This window comes from Diplotaxodon limnothrissa, linkage group LG11 (assembly GCF_057381915.1).
Source record: "Diplotaxodon limnothrissa isolate DT_005_m linkage group LG11, D_limnothrissa_male_GT1.1, whole genome shotgun sequence".
NCBI classification, from domain to species: domain Eukaryota; kingdom Metazoa; phylum Chordata; class Actinopteri; order Cichliformes; family Cichlidae; genus Diplotaxodon; species Diplotaxodon limnothrissa.
The window spans coordinates 13,941,159-13,962,488 of NC_140606.1; the positions used below are offsets into that span (position 1 = coordinate 13,941,159).

The 21,330-nt window shown below is 38.4% G+C and overlaps 1 protein-coding gene across 1 annotated transcript; it reads right to left on the reverse strand.

Moving 5' to 3' along the window:
* Positions 1-931: 931 nt before the first annotated feature.
* Positions 932-6,307, reverse strand: lg11h8orf76 (linkage group 11 C8orf76 homolog). Its single transcript, XM_085365149.1, has 8 exons — positions 6,160-6,307; positions 5,421-5,522; positions 4,652-4,795; positions 3,820-3,870; positions 3,276-3,420; positions 3,022-3,151; positions 1,791-1,923; positions 932-1,242 (listed from the first exon to the last, which is right to left on the reverse strand). The coding sequence occupies exons 1-8, from the start codon at positions 6,262-6,264 to the stop codon at positions 970-972; spliced, it is 1,083 nt and encodes a 360-aa protein (XP_085221275.1). The 5' UTR covers positions 6,265-6,307; the 3' UTR covers positions 932-969.
* Between the last annotated feature and the right edge of the window lie 15,023 nt (positions 6,308-21,330).

Sequence of the window (21,330 nt, forward strand, 5' to 3'; positions counted from 1 at the left end):
TGGTCACAGTGCCTGATTTAGTAAGAGCTTTCATAAATGTTTAACGCTCTACACTTTTCAAGGTCCTGGGTTAATTAAATTGTTATATCTCCACATGATGCTAACTATTTTACTGATATGTATAATTGGAACCAAAACAATCTTTGCTTTGTTAAGTTTAAAAGTACTTTAAGAAGTTTGTAGTGCAGTAAAATGACAGATGTTTACTATGATTACACAAACATTATGTAGGATATAATGCATTTAAATGCATTCTGGGGTCAGCCTCAGAGACAGGCAGAAGTGAGGTGTAAAAGTGAGGTTAAATGTTACATGATATTTGGATGCAAACTATGATGTGATATTTAGAATCCCCATATACCTTTATCATTCCCTAAATGTTCAGTACAAGCAAAAGCAGGATCAATTTAAGATTTGTTTTTGTTTTTAAACAACATTTTATGAAAGTCTGACCTTCGTTGGCCTTGAAGGAAAGTTCAGAGGTCTAAAGTAACAAGATATTTAAAATCACCATATATCATTCTCTATATACCTATATGTTATTAGTACAAACAATATAAGTAAAAAACACAGTTTTAGATAACAATGCTATACACATGCAGAGCTATCAATTCTGTCAGTCGAAGATATTTTAAATCCTTTCGTGCTACTTTCTATATGCTGACAGTATACACCACATTTGTAGGAATCACAGTCTCTCAGTTTTTGTCAGTTTTCAACCAATAAATCATGAAGTTGACCTTGAAGATGTTGATGGATGTAAGCCAAATTTTAATGGATTGTTAACAACATAAAACTGTTAGAAAACATCACCTCTTTGGCAGAGATGTTACACATTTTAAACATGTTAAGCACAAAATGAAGCAGTTAAAATAATTCACTTGTTTCATGGTTTGATACAGATCAGAGGCACTGCCGTATATTTATCACCGTGAAGTGGATGAAATAGTGAAGGTTCAGTCTGCAGGCTTAATGACGACCACATTCACTGTGCTGCTTGTCTGAAACATCTTCAGCTGGTTCTTCACTTCCTTCCTGTCTGTGTTCACCTTTGTAAACAGTCAACACTGCAGCATGAGGATATTGTGTTTCATGCTGCTGCCCGTCAGTCTCTAACACGCCTGTCAGTAAGATCTTGTTCCACCAGCGCTGTCTGAAGCTGTGCAAAGAGACACTGGTCAGGCTCTCCCCATCCTGGTAGTCCTCCCTCATCTTCTCTGGGATCAGGTCCTCTGACATCACCTGGAAGACCAAAGAGAGATAATGTTGGTGTGTAAAAATGAGCCAATTTAACCCAAACTGCCTGGAATTTAAGCCTCCTCAAGCAGGTCTTGTAGTCCAGCTAGACGGCATGTCCCGTCTCCCTGCAGAGAGCCAAGCTGCCAGATGGAAGCAGTCTTTAAAGTATGTGGTACAAACGGTATGTGGGCCACTGATGCTCGTGCTGTTGTTGGTCCACCAGCCAACCGTGTACAAAGAGCTGAAGTAAACCAGAGTCTTAAAAACAATGAGCTGTCCACTACAGCCACCGTCTTTGCTTTTCATGACATTTTTTTGTCTTTGAACTTCTCCATATTCCTGTAAATCCACTGTCACCACTTTCTTTAATCAAGCCCACTTGTCAACCAGTCAACATTTAGCAGAAGCTTATGTTATCCACCTCCACTGACACCCAATCAGGATCTTGACAAACTCAACAGGAGCAAGTCTGGTGTGTGAAAATCCCTTCGACCAGAATCGTGGGACTATAAAAACTGGTTTCAGAGTATGTGTGCAAGAAGGGTTCTCACCTCAGTGAGAGCCTGCAGGGTTTCTTGTTTGGGGTTTAGCCGCTGTAACGCCTCTTCTGTCATCTGTAGGACTCTCTCACTACGCTGAAGCACAAAGGAGGACTGCTGCTGTCGTAGGATCCTCAACAGGAGTCTGTAGGAGGCAGCAAGACAATGTGAGTACTCTTATATCTAATATTATAACCTGTATTATTGGCCTATACTTCGTCTTTTTTATGCCTAAACCTTTGACAGCTGGCACAGACATCATCCAAAAGACTGTGGCTGTGGATAATTAAAGGATCCATACAACACTCTGCACCACTTATTGGACAGTCACCTGTTTCAGCTCCACTTCACACCACAATAACTGCATTTATTTGTTACCATCTTACATATTAAGCTCTGTATTGTATTAAATGTAGGTTTTCATTCATTTTCTACTTCACTAATGTTGTTATTTAGTGTAAGTGTCACCTTTTTGACCTATTTTGTGTTGTCATATTGTGTATATTTCATTTAGTAAGAGTTATGTCTTAACTGTTTTGGATACTGTAATCCAGCAACTTGCTCACTGTTAGGATAAGAACTGTATATCTCATTATATTCACACAAGGCCAGGGGGGCACTTGCGGCCCGTATTTTGGCATGAAGAACTATAATGAAATTTGGCCCCTGAAGTTAGTTTTTTTGTTAGGAAGGATTTGTTTGTTGTTGAGTGCAATGTTAAAATAAGTTCTTTAAAAAGCAAAAAATGATTTATTATGAAGGCAATATGAGCAGAGAAGACAAACATGCTGAGGGATTGGCCGTGTTAGTTCAGTAGGAGAGTTATTTGTAAAGAAAACAATTTTCACTAGCAGTCAAAAACTAATGTGAACACTTATGTCTGCATTTTTATTTTGTTAAATACGAACAAAATTATAGCAGAAGTGCTGCCACGTGTCTGGCACAGCGCATGTAAGTTTGAGACAGCTGATAGGCTGACGATTTCTTTCAGTCTGATGGCTTTTAAAACAAGCGAGGCTAGGGCACATTACTTCTTTATGTTCAAACGATTTTTTTTTACTTATTTTAATCTCACAAACTCCGGTCATTCACCAAACATCAGCCCAGCTCGTCTTTCAAGAAAACTTTAACTAATACAATTTGTCTGAATATTTTTAGCTGGTGCTTCTGTGAAGCTGGCATGTGTTTTGGCTTATATGAACATACAGAATGTAAATACAGGGGTCACAGTCACATGTTGTACCTTGTCCTGATGAAACAAGTGCAAGCTTTGAGCCAGACTCTGTCCTCGCTGAGTTCTGCGGTCTCCTCCTGATGCCCCTCTCTGTCCTCCTGCTCATCTGTTGATTTGCAGCTCTCAGAGGAGGAGGATTCTTTGAAAAACACAAATACAGCAAAGGGAAAATGTTATATCTTTGATTACCTGCTGTAAAAAATTACAACAGAGTTCATTTACCATAGCAATACACTTGAAGAAGGAAGTTAAACAAACACTACCTGTGGTTCTGTTTCTGTCCAGCAGCTGCAAACACATCTGTCCCAGGCTGAACCAGTGCCAGGGGTTAAAGGGCAGCAGGCTACACAGCTGCTGCAGAGACGACATCTTTGATCCTACAGCTCCAAACTGCTCATAGATGCTGACCTTGGAAAAAAAGTAAACATTAGATTTGTACAGAATGATTGGGACTGTGAGCAAGAAAAGGGTGAAAAGGCCGTCTGTGTTAGGAATACTGGGAGCAACACAGTGGAACTGATTCTTCAATATTTAAGTTACTCATTTGTAATGATTTCTAAAAAGCACTGTTGCCTCAGAGCATGAAGGTCGTGGGTTCGAATCCATCATCTGGTTGGGGCCTTTGTGTTCACATGTTCTGCCCGTGTCAGGGTTGGTTCTCTCTCAAGTAGTGGAAACTAAACTGGTGACTCTAAATCACTGGGGGGTGTGTGTGTGTGTGTGTGTGTGTGTGTGTGTGTGTGTGTGTGTGTGTGTGTGTGTGTGTGTGTGTGTGTGTGTGTGTGTGTGTGTGTTTTTCAAGCTGACCTTGAGCAGCAGGAGGCTGGTTAGGTGACAGGTGTTGGAGGCGTCTTTGCTCTGTAGAGAGATCACGTACATATTACTATCAGGTCCGGATTAGAGTTAAACCAGTTCACACTAAATCTGGTCCGTAGGCTTTTAGCCTCTGAGGACAAACTCTGGGTGCGTTCCAATAGTCCAGTTTGCTTATTAAGGTCCTAAGTGAGAAAAGTGACTCTTCAATCCTTCCTTTATTGCTTCCTTAGGATCCACTGGAACATCCTTTATGAAGGGGAGAAGATGGCATACCACAATTCAGAGCGGTAGACCATCTGACTGTTAATGAAAACAATCGACATTATAAACAAAGTGGTGCCGATCATGGAAATGTTAATTATAACTGTATTTTATACTTCATGAAGAAACAACTCATCAAGAAGTAGTTTTTAATCCAGCTGTGTGATGTTCAGAGTTCAGCTGTGACTTTAACAGGTTGCTGTTAAAATGTAAAACTATATCAGCAGATTATGGCATGAAGGACATGGATTTATGTAAGCTCTGTAAAGATTATGAGCTCATCCTTTGCTGTATTGAAGACTTTCGGATTGATCCTACCCACTTTTCTTTGACCTCAATTATGTTTTCATCCAAAAAAAGAGGAAAAGAGGTTAGAAAAAGGAGATAGGAGGGACTTTTGGAACACACCCTTAGTGTTCAGAGTTTATAGTGCAGACAGGGTCACTGTTAAGGAAGACAGATTTTTTAAAAATGGATAAAAAGTCACAGGATGGTCACATGGTAGCTGACAGTATTCACTCTGACTGTTCCTCATGGAAAACCCAGTCAGGTAAAGAATTACCAGTAACTGGGCCAACTCCAGCGCTCTGTCTCTCTGTCCCAGTCTGGTGCAGCATCGGGCCATCCCCTCCACGACATCTCGTCTAATGGTCAGGTTGTTGTCAGCGATCCACTGCAGGCAGCTGCTGTATGCCTCCAAGGCTTTCTGACCCACACACACCAAACAAAAAGAAACCAAACAAAACTTCTAAAACGTTACAAACGCTAAGGTGGAAAAGTGAGAGTGGCAGCAACAACAACAGGAAGAGTCAAACCCAGAGTGTGATTTGGTCCAACGCTTAAACAGCTTCTGTAGGTTTTATTTTTTCACTGAAACAGAAGTTTCTTGTCAATATTTTAGGAAATCTTTTCCATGCTGTCTGGAAATGTTGCTGCTGTGTAAACCACTGCTGACTACATCTGTGCTCTTTGGCTGTGTGAAATGGGACTATAAAAATTGCTCTTTTCTGAGTTAGATCATTTTCATATTTCCAGCCTAATAAGTCACTTATTAGGCTGGAAATATGAAAATGATCTAACTAGTCTTGTTTGTTCATAACTTTACAACAGTCTTACAGAAATATTCAAATACTGATGCTGTTGATAAAGCAACAAAGTGATGGTCATGAATGGACTTTTTTTTTTATTTGCCTGTTAGTTTGCATCAGCTGTACAGGAGGTTTATCAGCTATACAAATACCTGCTACAATAGACCTCCATGTCCCAGTGAAACTTTCCGAGGAAGTGTTTGATGTAAGAGAGCACAGACTAAATTGAATGAGTGACAGTACCTGATAGTTTCCTTGTCTCACAGCCAGGTCACCTCTGAACTTGTAGACTTTCTGCTTCTCCAGAGAATCTTCAGCATCCAGAGCAGCACTGTCACAAAACCACTGCAGAGAGGAACAACTTTACTACACAGCATGAGGTTGTTAGAGGATGCTGCTCAGTCAGTCACTGCCAGAGAAGTACATGTCTCCACTTTTGCCCTGATGCAGCAGCTACTCAGCTTCATCTATGCTTAAACGTCAGCATAATAATAATGCAGTTTAACTTACAGCGAGCAGCACAAATATCAAAGAGGAGCAATATTGAAATCTCGCACTTAATTCAGAGGTGGGATATCCGATTTATCTGCTTGTTTCTCTCCATGTAAACGAAACATGTGACAGACTCAGCCAAGTGCAATAACATGGGAGACGTCTGGCCTCTAGAAATGCCACAGGGTACTTATTTGGGCACTTATTTAGAAGCATGAACTTCATTTCCTTTAATTAGTGTGTTTAAAACTGAGTGTCTGTAATCACCAGCCTAATTTGACACAAACGCTTAAAATGACGAACCATAGTTACAGTTATTCTCCTGTATGAGCTACATGTCAGATCGTAAACGTTACAATTCGCACTTTAGTCTTTTAGCTCCGTGTTTGTTCTGTACATAACGCTCTGTGTTCGTGTTCACCACGAAGGACAATCTAAACAACCTTCATGTCTATCTTCATGTAGTAACGTCTCTGTGTAAGACTCTCACCTCTGGCTCACACAGTTTGGCGCTGTAAGAAGACAGAGACGCACACACTCGGTCTCTGACCTCCGAAAACACCGAGTCGTCAAACGTGCTCCCTAATATCTCCATCTGGAGCTAAATACATACAATTTACTCCACAAATACAGGCTGCCCATACAGCAACTACTGTGCGCTTGGTTAAACAGCCCGACGAATTCATTTCCGGACAGAAAGGTTCCGGCTGATGACGCAGTAACCACTCAGCTCCCTGGATATAAAGAAGAATTCATATCGTGGTGTCAAACATGCGGCTCAGACAAACGCTGTAAAATGTAAAAGTGAGTCTCCATTGTGTCCTCCCATCTAAACAGTTGACCACTTTTGATAAGTGTTTGCCTCTGTGCTCAAATTGCATATTCATCCAATGAAATTAAGGCAAAAATACACTGATGATGCTGCATCATTTTACAATGTACAAGACATATGTGGAATTATGCAGTTTATTTAAAGGAGGAAATTTGACACAGATGCAATCACTGAATATCTGTAAACCTGACGGAAACGTTACACCACACTGGCGGCTGGCAGCGCTACCCCTCAGCCTCCAAGTTGATGCACCTATGGCATCAATTTTAAAAAGCCTATGTCACCTCATTCTTGAGTTAGTCACAAAGTTAAGTCTCCACACCACCCACCACGCAACGTGATGACGTGCTGACGTGCTGAGGGTATTTGACAAATTAATCTACTTATGCTACAGACTGCTGTTCTTGTCTTGTCTGGAGCCCACTGATTAAAAATACACACTGATCGTTGACCCAGATCCAGAAGCTGAAGCCACAGGTGTAGTGAGGACCCAGCCAGACAAAGGGAGTGTCAGCCTTCTGAGCCTCCAACTAAACCCAGCCCTGAGTCTCTTCATCAAGGATGGAAACCAGATCCATGTGTTCCTCTCTGCAGTGGTACAGGGCGTCTTTCCATGTCATGTTAGGTTGAAGGGCTCTGAAAGGAAAAACATCAAAAACATGAAACTCAGTTCCACTTTCACTGAGCTGTGTACTTTATCATTATCCTTCACACCTCCTTTCCACAGTGACAGAGCTAAGACTGAAAATAAGTGTCAAAAAAGGGAAAAGACTGAAATTGAGAGGAAAAATTCTTAATATTGTGGTAAGAAAACCCACTGGTACTTAAAAGACAATGTTATAGTTAAATACATCAAAGTTGAACTTATTTAAAGTTCAATTCTGTCTGATCCAAATGTATTTAATGTGAACCAATCAAAGTAGTTACCAGTTTTATAAGCAGGTTTGGATTCTTAGTGAAACATTGCTCCTTCATGCTATTATGTGAGTTATTGGGTGACATGGGTGAAGGTGGGAGTGGGGGCTAAGACACCTGGGGAGGGATTTAGAAACTGCTATATAGGTGGCTAAGAGTTCACCAGCCAAGAATAACAAGAATAAAAAAACATCACACCTGAACTTTTTTTTAAATCCTTTATTTTAATGAAATATTATATTCCCTTTGTACCATTTTCCTCTGTGGTCCCTGAACTCCACAGCACTCAACCAGCTGTGAGACATGAAATGTGTGCAATTTTAATTTAAAATGCCAGCTGTTATTGAGCTTCACTCTTGATAGGTTGATTTAGAAAAGTTTATATTTCATACTTGCTTGAGGACAGAACCCGATTCATTTTTGCTTTAAATAATGCTTCATGAAACGTGAGGTCCGGACTAAATGGCAATGCTTTGGCTGCTGAGACTAGGCAACAGTAACTCAAATATCCACTCGTTAGAACCAAGGCATGCAGAAAAGTATCTCTGAACACAAAACATGAACACAATTTCTTGACAAAGGCAAATTAGACATAAAACTCTGGGAATGCTTTGCCTACTGAACAGCCTCACTCTGAACAGGAGAAATGTATATTCCATCTGCTGATCTTGTTGATCTGTTTATTTTCATATTTTTGTGTTCCAGGTGCTGTATGTTTGGTTTTCCTTATATTTTTCTATTTGTGCTCAATGCTTTTATTATGTAGTCCCGTATTTTCCCCCTTGTTCTTTTTTTTCACCATCCTGTCCACTTAGACAACACATGAACAAGAAGAGCCTGTAGAGAATTTATAGAGAACAAGTTATAAAAGCAAAATGTGTTGAGCCCAACAGTGCTTTCAGATTACAAGTGTGCCTGCAAAAGCTACAAAACAGGACAGGATTTTAAGTAAATAAAATAAATAAAACCAGCAACAACAATGAAACACAACATGTTAGACACTGAAGCATCAAATCAAACAGTGTTTCTAAGTTTATAGGTTGATTTTGAAAAGATTTATATTTTATACTTGTTTGAGGTCAAAACCCAAAAAAATCTCGATTAAATTATGTGAACAGGTGAGAAGCATTTGCTTTAAATAATGTTGCATCAAGACTGAACTGAATGTAGACACAGAGCAGAAAGCAGGGCTTAATGGTTGACTGGTTGAGGGGCTTTTTTTTCTAGCAGCTTGTTAATGATTTACTGATTGTTACAGTAATTAGTTTTGTTTTAGTTGTTGAAAAGAATTACTATAAATTAGTTATAGAGTAGATCAAAATTTATAATTTAGAAATTGTAACTGTAACGTTATGTTACTCGATACCTCATTATTCACCCATCTTCTACTTGTTATATAAATTTCCTGGTATGGAAAAGTATTTGCATGTGCTGCTACTTACGGACAATGTAAACTGAAACATAACGACCATGGTATGTTCACAGATGCAAATCAGTGTGGGGATGCTTTGCCTAATGACCATAACAGCCTCACTCTGAGTGTTAACAGGAGAAATTTATATTTGGCTCACAGTCCCAATCTGTACAAATTAGAGATGGACCGATCCGATATTACGTATCAGTATCGGTCCGATACTGACGTAAATTAGTGGATCGGATATCGGAGAGAAATAAAAAATGTAATCCGATCCATTAAATATCAAAAAAGCACCTCACAAAACTTGCGACATGGCGTAACTCGGCTCATAACTGTAGCACGTAGTAGGTGTCACGTGATAGAGCGGCTGCCTGTATTTGTAGCCTCACTCCGGCATTTCATCTCCGAGGAAGTTATTCCAGAGAGAAGTAAAGCAAGTGTGTAAGTTCATCTCTGAATGTTTGTAAAGCATTCCCATGTTAAGCTTAACAACCGATATATGGAGCGACTGCCTCTCTCTCCCTCTCCTGCTGCTACTTCAATCATGAAACTGATCAATGATCAGCTGATCGTCGCGAGTCCGTCTCTCTGGTTTGTTTTTGGCCCACTTTGCACCAGAAAGAGGAAACCAGCGGCTGAACAACAGCAGCACGTTTAAGCTTGATAAGCTGTTGTTAGAATGTATTTAATATTACTTTCTACACCAGGATCCTTTTCTAAGTAGCTGACGGCTGGTAACTGTGCAGGGGCGGATCTAGCAAAGTTTAGCCAGGGGGGCCGATAGGGCATTAACAGGGAAAAGGGGGCACAAAGACATACTTTTTTTTCTTATTCTCATTTTAAATGTCTAGCTTTTAATAAATAATTATCTGAATCTTACACCCAAAGTTTTAATCTGATGTAAAATATATAGAAGTCCATTACTGTATATAGTAACTGTTAAGTCTAATATACCCTAGTAAGCTATAGTACTTTTTCCTTTGGGAAGGTACGATCTGTGCAGTCTGCAGTTCTGTTGAAGAAAGATGTTGAATCTATTTAATTATTCTTGAAAAATAATTGATTTCTGGGCATTTTTTTCACACTGCATCAAATTGAAGTTGATTACGTCAATTAAGCCTTTTTTGCGCCACGGACCGGTTTATGCCCGACATTATTTTTCACAGACCGGCCTTTAAGGTGTCGCGGATAAATACAACAAAATAAAACTAGTACCGGTACCGAAAAAAAGAAGATTTATTCATGACACACGTGAAAAGACCCAGGAAAACAGAGTTAACGATAAAAACGATAACAAAATAACGCTGAAAACCGATAAAAATCCCTGAAAACTATACATTTCACACCTGAGTATCAACTCTCGCGGCCTGGTACCAAACGACTCACGGACCGGTACTGGTCCGAGGCCCGGGGGTTGGGGACCGCTGAATTAAGCATCATGAGGTGGAGGGTGGTTCCTTATTTTATTTTATTTTTTTTGCTGGGAGTTTTAGAACCCTATTAGTTAGGTTGCTTACTCTTTAAAATACCAGAATAGGGAGGATGGAGTAGGTTTAAGTTTATTAGATTGATCAGTATTGCTGAACTATGAAATATTTTGGGTGCAGTGTATTTTTTGCATACAGGTATAACAGAATAGCTTTAGTGTTTTGTTTTGTTTTTTTAACTTGAGTATGAACTTATACAAAAAGCAGCAAAATATTTTAAAAAAACAGTTTTATTGATTAAAAAACACACTATATCGGATTCATATCCAAATTTATGATATCGGTATCGGACATAAAAAAGTGGTATCGTGCCATCTCTAGTACAAATATAATGTTTACTTTGTCTCCAAGGTCAGCATCTATGAGCATTCATATCTGAGGGATCAAAGATGTTGTCTCTGCAGCAGCTGTGTAGCCCACTGCCCTTTAACCCCTGGCACTGGTTCAACCTGGGACAGATGTGTTTGCAGCTGCTGGACAGAAACACAACCACAGATTGGCAAATTGTCGTGATACATTAACACTACTTTTTACAGCAGGTCATCAAACATATAACATTTTCTATCAGTTTCATCAGGACAAGGCAGAAAACCAAACCAAAGCACATGCCAGCTTCACTGAAGTTGCAGCTAAAATAAAAATGGAGGAACAGGCTTGATGTTTAGTGAATGACTGGCATTTGTAAGATTAAAACCAAATAAGTAAAGAACACTTTCATTTGAACAAGAAAGATATAATATGCAAATACCTCACTTATTTTAAATGCATTATTTGCAAAAAGGTTTAAAACATCAGCTTAGATATATTTTTTTCCCCCTAAATTACCGTCACAGCAGGCAAAGCATTAAACACATATCAGAGGACACCACTTAGGGAAGGAGGAAAATATGTAATTTTGTAATAGTCAAAATTCCCTTGAAAGAGCAACAGGTCTGATGTTTAGTGTATGATGGTGTCACAATGTGCTTTGTGGAAGGTGGTTGTTGCTTTGCAGACGCAGATGCAGAACACAACTAGGGTTGCCAACCGTCCCTTAAAAAACGGAATCGTCCCGTATTTAGAAACAAAAGTACACGTCCCGTATTGAGCTAATAAGGGACGCACTTTGTCCCGTAATACAGTGAGAATCAAAAGTAGTCTATAAATGTTAATGGAATTAACGCTTTGTTTGAAAACATAATTCCCAGCCCCTCTCCTGCTTTGTGACCAATGAGCTGACAGCACACTTATGACAATTCGAGTATGACAATTCAGATTATCTCATTGGTCGAGGAAAGGTCGCTTGCGGAGAAAATACCGGAAGACAACAGATGACCACAACAAGAAGCATGGCCAACAGGGAAGCAAACGCCGACACTGCGGTGCACGTCTCGGATGACAGTACACCTAAAGCTGGGCAGACACTGCGATTTTTTTCAGTCACGTTATTCAGCTCTTGCTCAAACTGCACGATTGACTCGCAGGGATTAGAAGTTTGCAGGTCACGATGCAGGGTCTCACACTATACGGCCCGATGCTCTGATGCGACCTGAGTGCTCACACTGTGCCAACATAACATGAAGGTTATAACAGAAAATCTGTCGCTCGCTCTCTCTGTCTTTCACTCACACACCACCACCACCATCAACTTTGCTAAATTGCTAATGAAAAACATGATCAGGCAGCTGTGATTGAGCAGCAATGTAAATCCAACTATTTTCACGGTTGTTGTGGTCGTGATAATTTTGTGATGCCACATCGAAAAGGCTCGGATGAGCTTTCCAAAGTTCTACAAGTGCCTCCATCACTTGTGTCCAGATCACACGCTGCACAGCCGTGCTGCGCCGTCTTTTTCACCGATGTTTACGTGTTTGCGCATGAGCAGTGTGAGCGGCTGTGGTGACACCCTCACGAGCGATTGATGATCGGGAGCTGGTCGTGAGGTGTTAATCGCTTCTCGTTACCCCACGTATACTACACGATGCACGATGAAGGCCAAAATCGGGCCGATCACCAAATCGGTCGCACGACTCAAAAATCGGCTCAAAATGGGCCAAAAATCGCGCAGTGTAAGCCCAGCGTTAGAGCAGCAATGTTTGTTCCCCTCAGAGAAAGAAAAGAAAAAAGGCTGCAAAAGTACAGGGAGGACTGGGAAAAGGAAAACACCTGGCTGGGAAAGTGCACGATAACACCTATAAAGCGCACTGCACTGTGTGCCGGCGCACTTTTTCCATAGGCATGCTTCTAGTGGTGGGCACAAGAAGAACATGAGGGGCGTGAAAGCTCGGGGAACCCTTAACCAATTTTTTGTCCACCAGGCCACGGCAGAAGCAGATATGGTATGTAAACACTGGTTTGTTGTTTAAACCCTCTGGTTAAGGTTAATATGGGCATGTGCGGTGAATATCAGCGCTATGTGGCCAGAAGTGTGATAATATCATTTATTTTGTGTAATAAACAACTGCAAGGATAGATGATTACAACAAATAGATGAATAATACATAAAAGTAATACATAGATGAATAATGATGATGAGTTAAGATGCGTAATCATGGGAACAAGCGGGTTTACAAACAGGAGCAGCTGATTAGCATTAGAAAAGCTGAAATAATACCTCAACTGAAGCCAATTGTACTAAATGCACTATATGTGCACTGTTACAAGAATATTTTTCGTTCTATTGCTTTCTATTAATTTATATAATTTTAAGTTAAGCAGGACAGAGTTCTTTTAAAGAAAGATTTACTTATATTCTCAAAAGTTAAGCATGACAGGCTTCTGTTTAAGAAAGAGACCTGTTTTACTGTGTTAATGTTGTCATTTTGAGCTAAAAATAAATGGCTAAATGATCATTTGTTTCCCATATGGTCATATCACAAAGAATATGCATCTGCTTAAATCAAATTCAAGTCAAATGGTTAAAAAAAAATTTCACACACACAAAAAAAGAGCTACCACACTGGGAAGGGTGAAGACAACTGGGTTGCCCGGCCCTGGCCACGAGGTGTCCCTTATTTATTTTTCAGGGAGTTGGCAACCCTAAACACAACCCACATCCTCATCTCTACTGCTCAACCCACAAATGCATTTTCCTTACAAATGTGGCACCACTGAGGGGAAAATAAACAGGCTTTCCCACAGTGTAAGATTTATTAGTAAGAAACATTGTTACAATTTTCTTTAAGTTACAATTTTTTTTACCATATTCAATATGTTTTCACCCCAAATTTGTTTAAGGAGGACAGAATTCTGATCTCAGATCTGTCTTTGGAAAGGATAAAACTATTTACTCACCTTTTCTGTTTAGTTATCCTGTATTGTGCTGTGCGACGACTAAAACAACTTTCTTAGCATTAGAATTTTCACAACACAATTTCAATTTGTAAACATTCTTACACTTGGTACACAAGTTAAGTATCTGCATAACTGCACTAAGGTGTTAATGATGCAAAAATCATATTTTGATTGGAGCTTTCATGTTGAAACTTCTGCACTTTGGTAACTTGTCTCTTTTTTCACATGACATTTTGTTAATGTCAAAGAGTTCACAAGTGTTCAAATACTTTTTCTTTAAATATGCAAATTCTTCATTATCCTTTAAATGTGTGTGAATCTGTGTAAATCACAAGAACTGTAATCTGAACTCTTGACAAGCCAGGTTAGGGTTTGTTTTTTGTTTTATTTTGCTAACATTTGACACTGAACAGTTTCTAAATATTCTAGATATAGTCCTAACAAAGTGGCTTGAGTTATAAAACCTGCTGCAGGTTAATCTGGATCAAAATCAGAATAATCCCTGAGGAAATTATGTATTTCCTTGTAACATTGCAGTAAATCCGTTAGATTGGATCAAATTGGTGTGGAAATGATTCATTTTTACAGTGCTGTGATTGTTCTTTCTTAATAATCTGTATCAAAATTACATCCAGACTGCTTCCTTCAATAATGCCTTTCCAATTTCTTTGTACTGTTGTACTAGGTATGACTGTGCAATGACAATAAAGAGTTATCTTATCTTATATACTATTCACATAATTTTGCTGCCAAACAGACAAACAGTCAGCAGTGGTTGACAAACTTTGCATACTGGCAAACCTGTATATCAGCTGTTTACAGGTTTTGATTTAATCCTCTTATCCACTGCAACACTCTGTGCTACAATGTTTAGCCAATCTGAATTCTATAAAAAACTTAAAATATAACACAAATCAGGTACATGTAAAGGGGTATTGCAAGACTGAAATCTATTTAAAGCATGCAAATTTTTCCCTGTTTTTTATATATCAGATTTGTATATTTGTTATACCAATCTCAGAGAAGGATTCTTCCCTGTCTGGACATTTGCAGATGTTGGTAAAAGATGGCAATACGCTGGAACAAACTGGTCATCAAAGCAGACGTTTCCCCCAGGAATCTGGAATATTTCCTTCTTTCTTTAAAGTGACAGTGTTTTGTGTTTTGATATTATTTATATCTAAAATACTGAAGCTACATGGTACAGCTGGACAGATTGTGCTAAATGGAAGAGAGACTTAATTCTGGTATCTTAAATCATTTGTTTTGTTGCATTTGACTAAGTGCCTGGGAATACTGCACATATTCAATAAATTAAGAAAAATACATTAATATTGTTGTAAATTATTATATTTTATAGAACTGAACTTGACTGGTTAAAGACCCCAAATGTTACCCTGACAGCAGTAATAAATATGCTTATTACTATTTTTAATAAGTAATAAATACACAGACCACCATGTTCCCTGAAATAATTTTGCTAATGTTAATGAGATGCAGCCTAAAAAGGCTTGTTTTACATCAAAATCATTCTTTATTCTACTTAAATACTTATTAATGTGAACAGAAGTTTGGCTACAGAAATTAAAGAAATGATTTAAATAAAAATAGTCATTCTTTAATTCATTTATAAATTCATTGTGTATTCCCATCCGTGGTACAGAGCTACAGCTTTCAATAAAACAAGTGTTGTAGGTCAAGTAACCCAGGTAACAGAATTAATATGCTTAAGAACATTAGTAGTCACAACAACACACATAATTAACGTCACAACAGATTTGCACATTCACCTACCATCTGTTGCACAATATTAATGCTGAGTTGCTTTTTGCATGAATTATAAATAAATTGTAAAAAAAAAAAAAAAAAAAGTCTGTTCAGAGTAAAAACTTTATACTTTAGTGTTCAACACATTGTTTCACAAATGCAAACAAAGATACTGAAATTTAAACTTCATTTGATTTTTGTTGTTGTTTAAAGAGGAAATGAAACACTAAACATGAAGGCTAATTTACACCACTGAGACATGCTTTTATATGTAACACTGTCTGTGAGCTGGATTTACGTAGCGTTACGTAGTAGTAACTAGTAACAGAACCAATAACTCAGGGGACAATAAGGACACAAAAACTAAAATTCCGTCTAAGGGGATCAATTTTGTGCTGCCACTGGCTGTAACAACCATGTTTATGTTAAAACTGTCCAGTTTCATTCTTTATTTCCTAAGCAGTAAGTGGTTCTTTGTTGTTTGGCTAGCTGCGCTGAACTGTTCGGTTTTGTAAAGTTTTAATGAATGAGGACTGTGTGGAAGTCACCAGATCTCAGTCCAGTAGAGCACCTTTGGGATGTGATAGAAAAGGACTTTTGGATGAGCAGCTGACAAATCAACAGCAACTGTGTGATGCTATCATGAGGCAACACACATAAACATTCAAACACATAATTCTCTGCACAGATTGTTTTCCTTTTGACAAAAATCTGTTGTCAGTTGAACAACAGATTGTGCTGCATCTCTTCTTCAGCACAGTATGTTCATGGTGACACTGCCTCTGATTTAAGATGGTGGGTAATAATGTTTTCTACCAGCATTTGGCGCCTAAATTGTATTTATTTTATTAAAAAAATAATATTCTAAAGTGCTTTGGCAATTTCTGTCCTGAAGATGGCAGCACAAACTCTGTAAACAAATTCAGATAGTGTTTAAAAATGTCTTCCTACTGATGTTATGATGTTATAAACTTATCATAAACAAACTGGTTATTCCATATTTGGAAAGAATGCATGCTGGTTGATAATTTGAAATATTAATTTAACAATAGAAGATTTGTCACAGAAAAGGTGCAGAGTAGATGAACTGGCACTTCTTTTCTGAAAGTACAGTGAAGTTCAGTTCATCAGCATTGAAATCAGTTCAGGTTTAATGCACAATTCTGCTCATTTCTAATGTTACACGTGTTGTTGATGCTCCTAAATGGGCCAAATGTAGCTTTTGTGGATGTGGTGGTATTAAAGACCCTGAACAGAAAGTGGTGGCACATAGTAAATGCTTTGATTGTTTATATTCTTTGTTTTTAGTAAGGTAATGGTTAGATTGCCCATCATATGATTCTTAACATATTTGAGTGTCAACTTTGTGACTGTCAGTAACCTGGAAAGCAATTTCCAAGTAAAGAGGACGAAACATTAGAAAGTGTGGGTAATATAAAGTTTTTAATGATTTTCACATTTTTTATGACTTTCACTTTGATCCCGTTTTCACCTAAATCATCTCAATCAGTTGTTGGTATCTACCATCACACAAAATCTAAAAAAAAATACCTTGAAAACTGAGGATGTAATCCAAACTGATTACATCCTCCCTCGTTCAGAGGGAGAAATATAGTGACATTAAATAGTGACATTAAAACAAAGGCATGTCTTAAAGCATAATTTCATTGAATAACTCACACACACACACACACACACACACACACACACACACACACACACACACACACACACCAACAGACAGCAAGTTAGTTTTGCAAAATACTCTTTCTTAGTTTCTTAGAGTGCAATGTGCAGTTTTGCTCCTGTGCTTGTCTGTTATATGTCATATCAGGGTTTCTCCGAGACCACTGTCTCATTTCACTCTGTACTGCACCACTGTACACAGTTGAAATGACAATAAAAGCCACTTGACTTGACTGTTACGTTAATATTTTAAATAATTTATACAATTTCATCACATGTAAACATGATTTCCTGTGGATTTGTTCATCTCTTTCCACAGCTTCACACTGGAAGGTCACAAATTAACACTAACAGACCAACCGACTGTCTCTTGTTACTTTTCATCATGTGTTAGGAAACCATCTTGCCCTCTAGCATCACCTATAGGCCTTTGCCATGCCAGTAGTACAGGGAGTTCTGGACTGACATCATTTTTATAATCCTGTTTCAAATCTTTTAATTATTAAATATGATAAAGTTTTTTGGGAACATCTGGACTGATGAGACTGTTCACAGAAAGCATTATGATAATTATTTTAAAGGCTGCAAACTCTATATTGGCTAATTTTATTAGTTTATTTATTTCTTACTTATTTCTTTTACACTGTATTTTATAAATATTTTAAAAATCTGAAAATTATTTTTGGTAAATGCCTTTTTCATTTGAGGTCGTTATTAATAGAGTTATTAAGTTTTGTCATAGCCCTTGGAGGAAGCACTCTCTAAATACTGTTTTAGTTCAGTTTTTTAGTTCAGTGTCTTGGTTGTGTGTTTTGTTTTGTGTTGTTCTTGTGGTTTTGTTTGTTTGTTTGTTTGTTTGTTTGTTTTCCCCTTTCTTGATGATAAAAAATATAAAAAGGAAGCAATGTCAGCCTATGGGGCAATTTGTAATTGTTACTTGTGCTTGGTGCTTCACAATAAAAATATCTGAAGAGAGAAGAAGAAGAGCTTAAAGAGCAATTAGAGAACTGTACAGATTCATTTCCATGTTAATAAAATAAAGCCTTAATTTTTAACCTGACTTCATACAGTTTTCAAGTCACAGTTCTTGAGATTTAGAGATTTGTTTAAACATTTTGAGGCAATGGAGAATTTCTGTATTTACATGAACAACAAGTAACTGTATTAATTATTAAAGTGTACAGCTATGAATACAGATTAGAACGTTCACTATTCACAAACAAAATGCAGTGTGGAAAATAGACGTGTGTTTTTACTTTTTACTTAAGTCAACATCAAGTGCATTATGTATAGCTGGCACAGGTTAAAGGGAAAAGCAGCAAAACACAGCACGCATTTCACTTTCATAACATAACTTTCAAAGTTGGATGCAGACCTCAGATCAGAATTCTGTCCTCCTGCAGATACGCTGCTGCATTACGACGTCACTGCTGTCACTGAGAACAGAAAACTCTAATCATGATCTCAGCTGTTTGATTAGAAACAGACAATCACTGATCCTGCAGGAGCAGGAAATGAATTACAAACCTTTGTAGCCCTCATTACAGTTGTTCGTTCTACACCGTGGCAGTGGTCACAGCGTTTTAAGTGGCTTAAGCACTTAAAGCTGATCTTTAATAAAACTTTTGATAAATATTTAGCCTTCCCCACATGAATGAGAGTTCAGTTTGAAGGCTTAATGACGACCACATTCACTGTGCTGTTTATTACAGCCATCTTCAGCTCGTTCTTCACTTCCCTCCTGTCTGTGCGCACATTTGTAAACAGTCTACACTGGAGCGTGAGAATGTGTTTTATGCTGCTGCCAATCAGTCTCTAACAGGCCTGTCAGTAAGATCTTGTTCCACCAGCGCTGTCTGAAGCTGTGCAAACACACAGTGGCCCGGCTCTCTCTTTCCTAGTAATCCTCCCTCATCTTCTCTGGGAGATGAAAGAGAGAATTAATGTTGGTGTGTGAAAATGAAGAAGTTTAAGCCCAAACAGCCTGGAATTTAATCTTTGTCACAGTGTGTGTGCAAGAAGCAGTGCATCTCACCTCAGTGAGATTCTGTTAATGTTGCAGATCAATTTACCATATAAGCTTCCTCGCCCTATAACGGTTTAAGCAAATCTGGGGTGAAAACATAGTGAATGTGGTGTCATAGATAGTATAAACTTAGATTAAAAAGTAAGGAAATTTGTGCTTGGTCAATTATTTCTTTGGTGTAACGATGCTTCTTGGCAATAAGTCTTATACTGATGAAAGCCTAATGGTGCCACATTAAATGGTGCCACATTTTTAAGGAAAATACATTTATGGACTGAGTGTAAATGACCTCATTAATATTTGGTAAAGTGTTTTGTAAACTTATGAGTGGCTATTATATTGTTGGAGTGAATGCTTTTATTTTGAAAGTCACAGAGCGACAAGGTGCCGTAAATTAAGTGGCGTAAACCATATAGCAGAAGCGCGAGTTTTAATGCACAGAGAGAAGGTGTGCTCTATGGTTAATGGACGGGAATGGGAAAAAGAACGGCTATTAAGGTGCAACACTGAGTTGAAAGCAGTTTCTTAGCACCTGGTTGATGAGGGAACAAGGTTTGTAACAAAGTTTGTCCTGTAGATATGTATTTTGTTGTTTTACGGAGCATATAGCTGCTGACCGCTACTAAGCATAAAGGCTAAGTTTTCACCCACTAGAGGGCGCTAACGTACCTCGTCATGTTTAGGCAGCGATGCAACGATTTCCCTGTTATATGCAATAATTTACAAGTTTTAGTGTTATTTGTTATGTAAGGTAAGGAGAATTAATTTGTGATTAATGAATAAGTCAAAAGGTAAAAGGTAACACACTGTTTGATTTACTAATAGTCTTTTATTCTGTATGTTGTAGCTCTTACGGTGTGTTCACATACACAGCTGTTTAATAAAAGGATTGTGAACCATCAGTTTGAGAGACCATCTTTTCAACCGGGGATGCTACACTGAGCAGTAGACATGAGTTTGTGGGATGCAGCCATAAAACACTTGCCAAAATGTCAAACTGTCTAATTCTTTTTAATTTATTGTCTCAGTCTCTCCTTTGTCCATTGTTGAGTCATGTCGTGTGTGTAAAGGTGCTCCTGCAGTCTACACAGCCAGTGGACTCCTCCTCAAATCCAAGCTTTGAGCCAGACTCTGTCCTCACTGAGCTCTGATGCCTCCTCAGTGTTTCTATCCTCCTGCTCATCATGTTGATTCACACAGATCTCAGATGAAAAAGATCCTGTAAGGTTTAAATATGGCAAAAACAAACAAACATATTCATAATATTTCTGTAACATAATTCTATTTATCAGGAGATTTTGAATAATTAGTTTTGACTGGCTGTTGTGTGTGTCTTTCGTGTCGTGTCATTTGCTGTTAGGTGTCATAAGTATATTGGATGCAGATAATTTTAAAAAGCTGATAAAAAGTCACATGATGGGATGGTCACATGATAGCTGACAGTATTCACTCTGACTGTTCCTCATGGAAAACCCAGTCAGGTAAAGAATTACCAGTAACTGGGCCAACTCCAGCGCTCTGTCTCTCTGTCCCAGTCTGGTGCAGCATCGGGCCATCCCCTCCACTACATCTTGTCTAATGGTCAGGTTGTTGTCAGCGATCCACTGCAGGCAGCTGCTGTAAACCGCTGGTCATGAATGAAGACTTTTTTGCATCATTTTTAGTTTGCATCAGCTGTATAGGTTTGTCAAGAATGAAAATACTAGCTGAGCTTAAGCCGGATACTATTTGAGGAAGTGTTTGATGTAAGAGAGCACAGACTAAATTGAATGAGTGACAGTACCTGATAGTTTCCTTGTCTCACAGCCAGCTCACCTCTGAACTTGTAGACTTTCTGCTTCTCCAGAGAATCTTCAGTATCCAGAGCAGCACTGTCACAAAACCACTGCAGAGAGGAACAACTTTACTACACAGCACAAAGCTGTTAGAGGATGCTGCTCAGTCAGTCACTGCCAGAGAAGTACATGTCTCCACGTCTATGGTATTTTTTATACATAATGCAATTTATGCTCAGAACCATAAATATCAAAGCAATATTATCTATTATTTGATCTTGAACTTGAACTTCCATGCAGAATCATGATGAAAAGAAAGTACACCAAAATCAAAGGTCTTGCACATTAGGGCATAGAAATAATTTATTTTCTGCCAAGTTCTAAAACTATTTAACTACAACCTGAATAAATGAACATCAACATTTGTTCATAAACAACTAACACAAGGCTAAAACATTAAAGTCCACAAGTCTCGTGCAACAT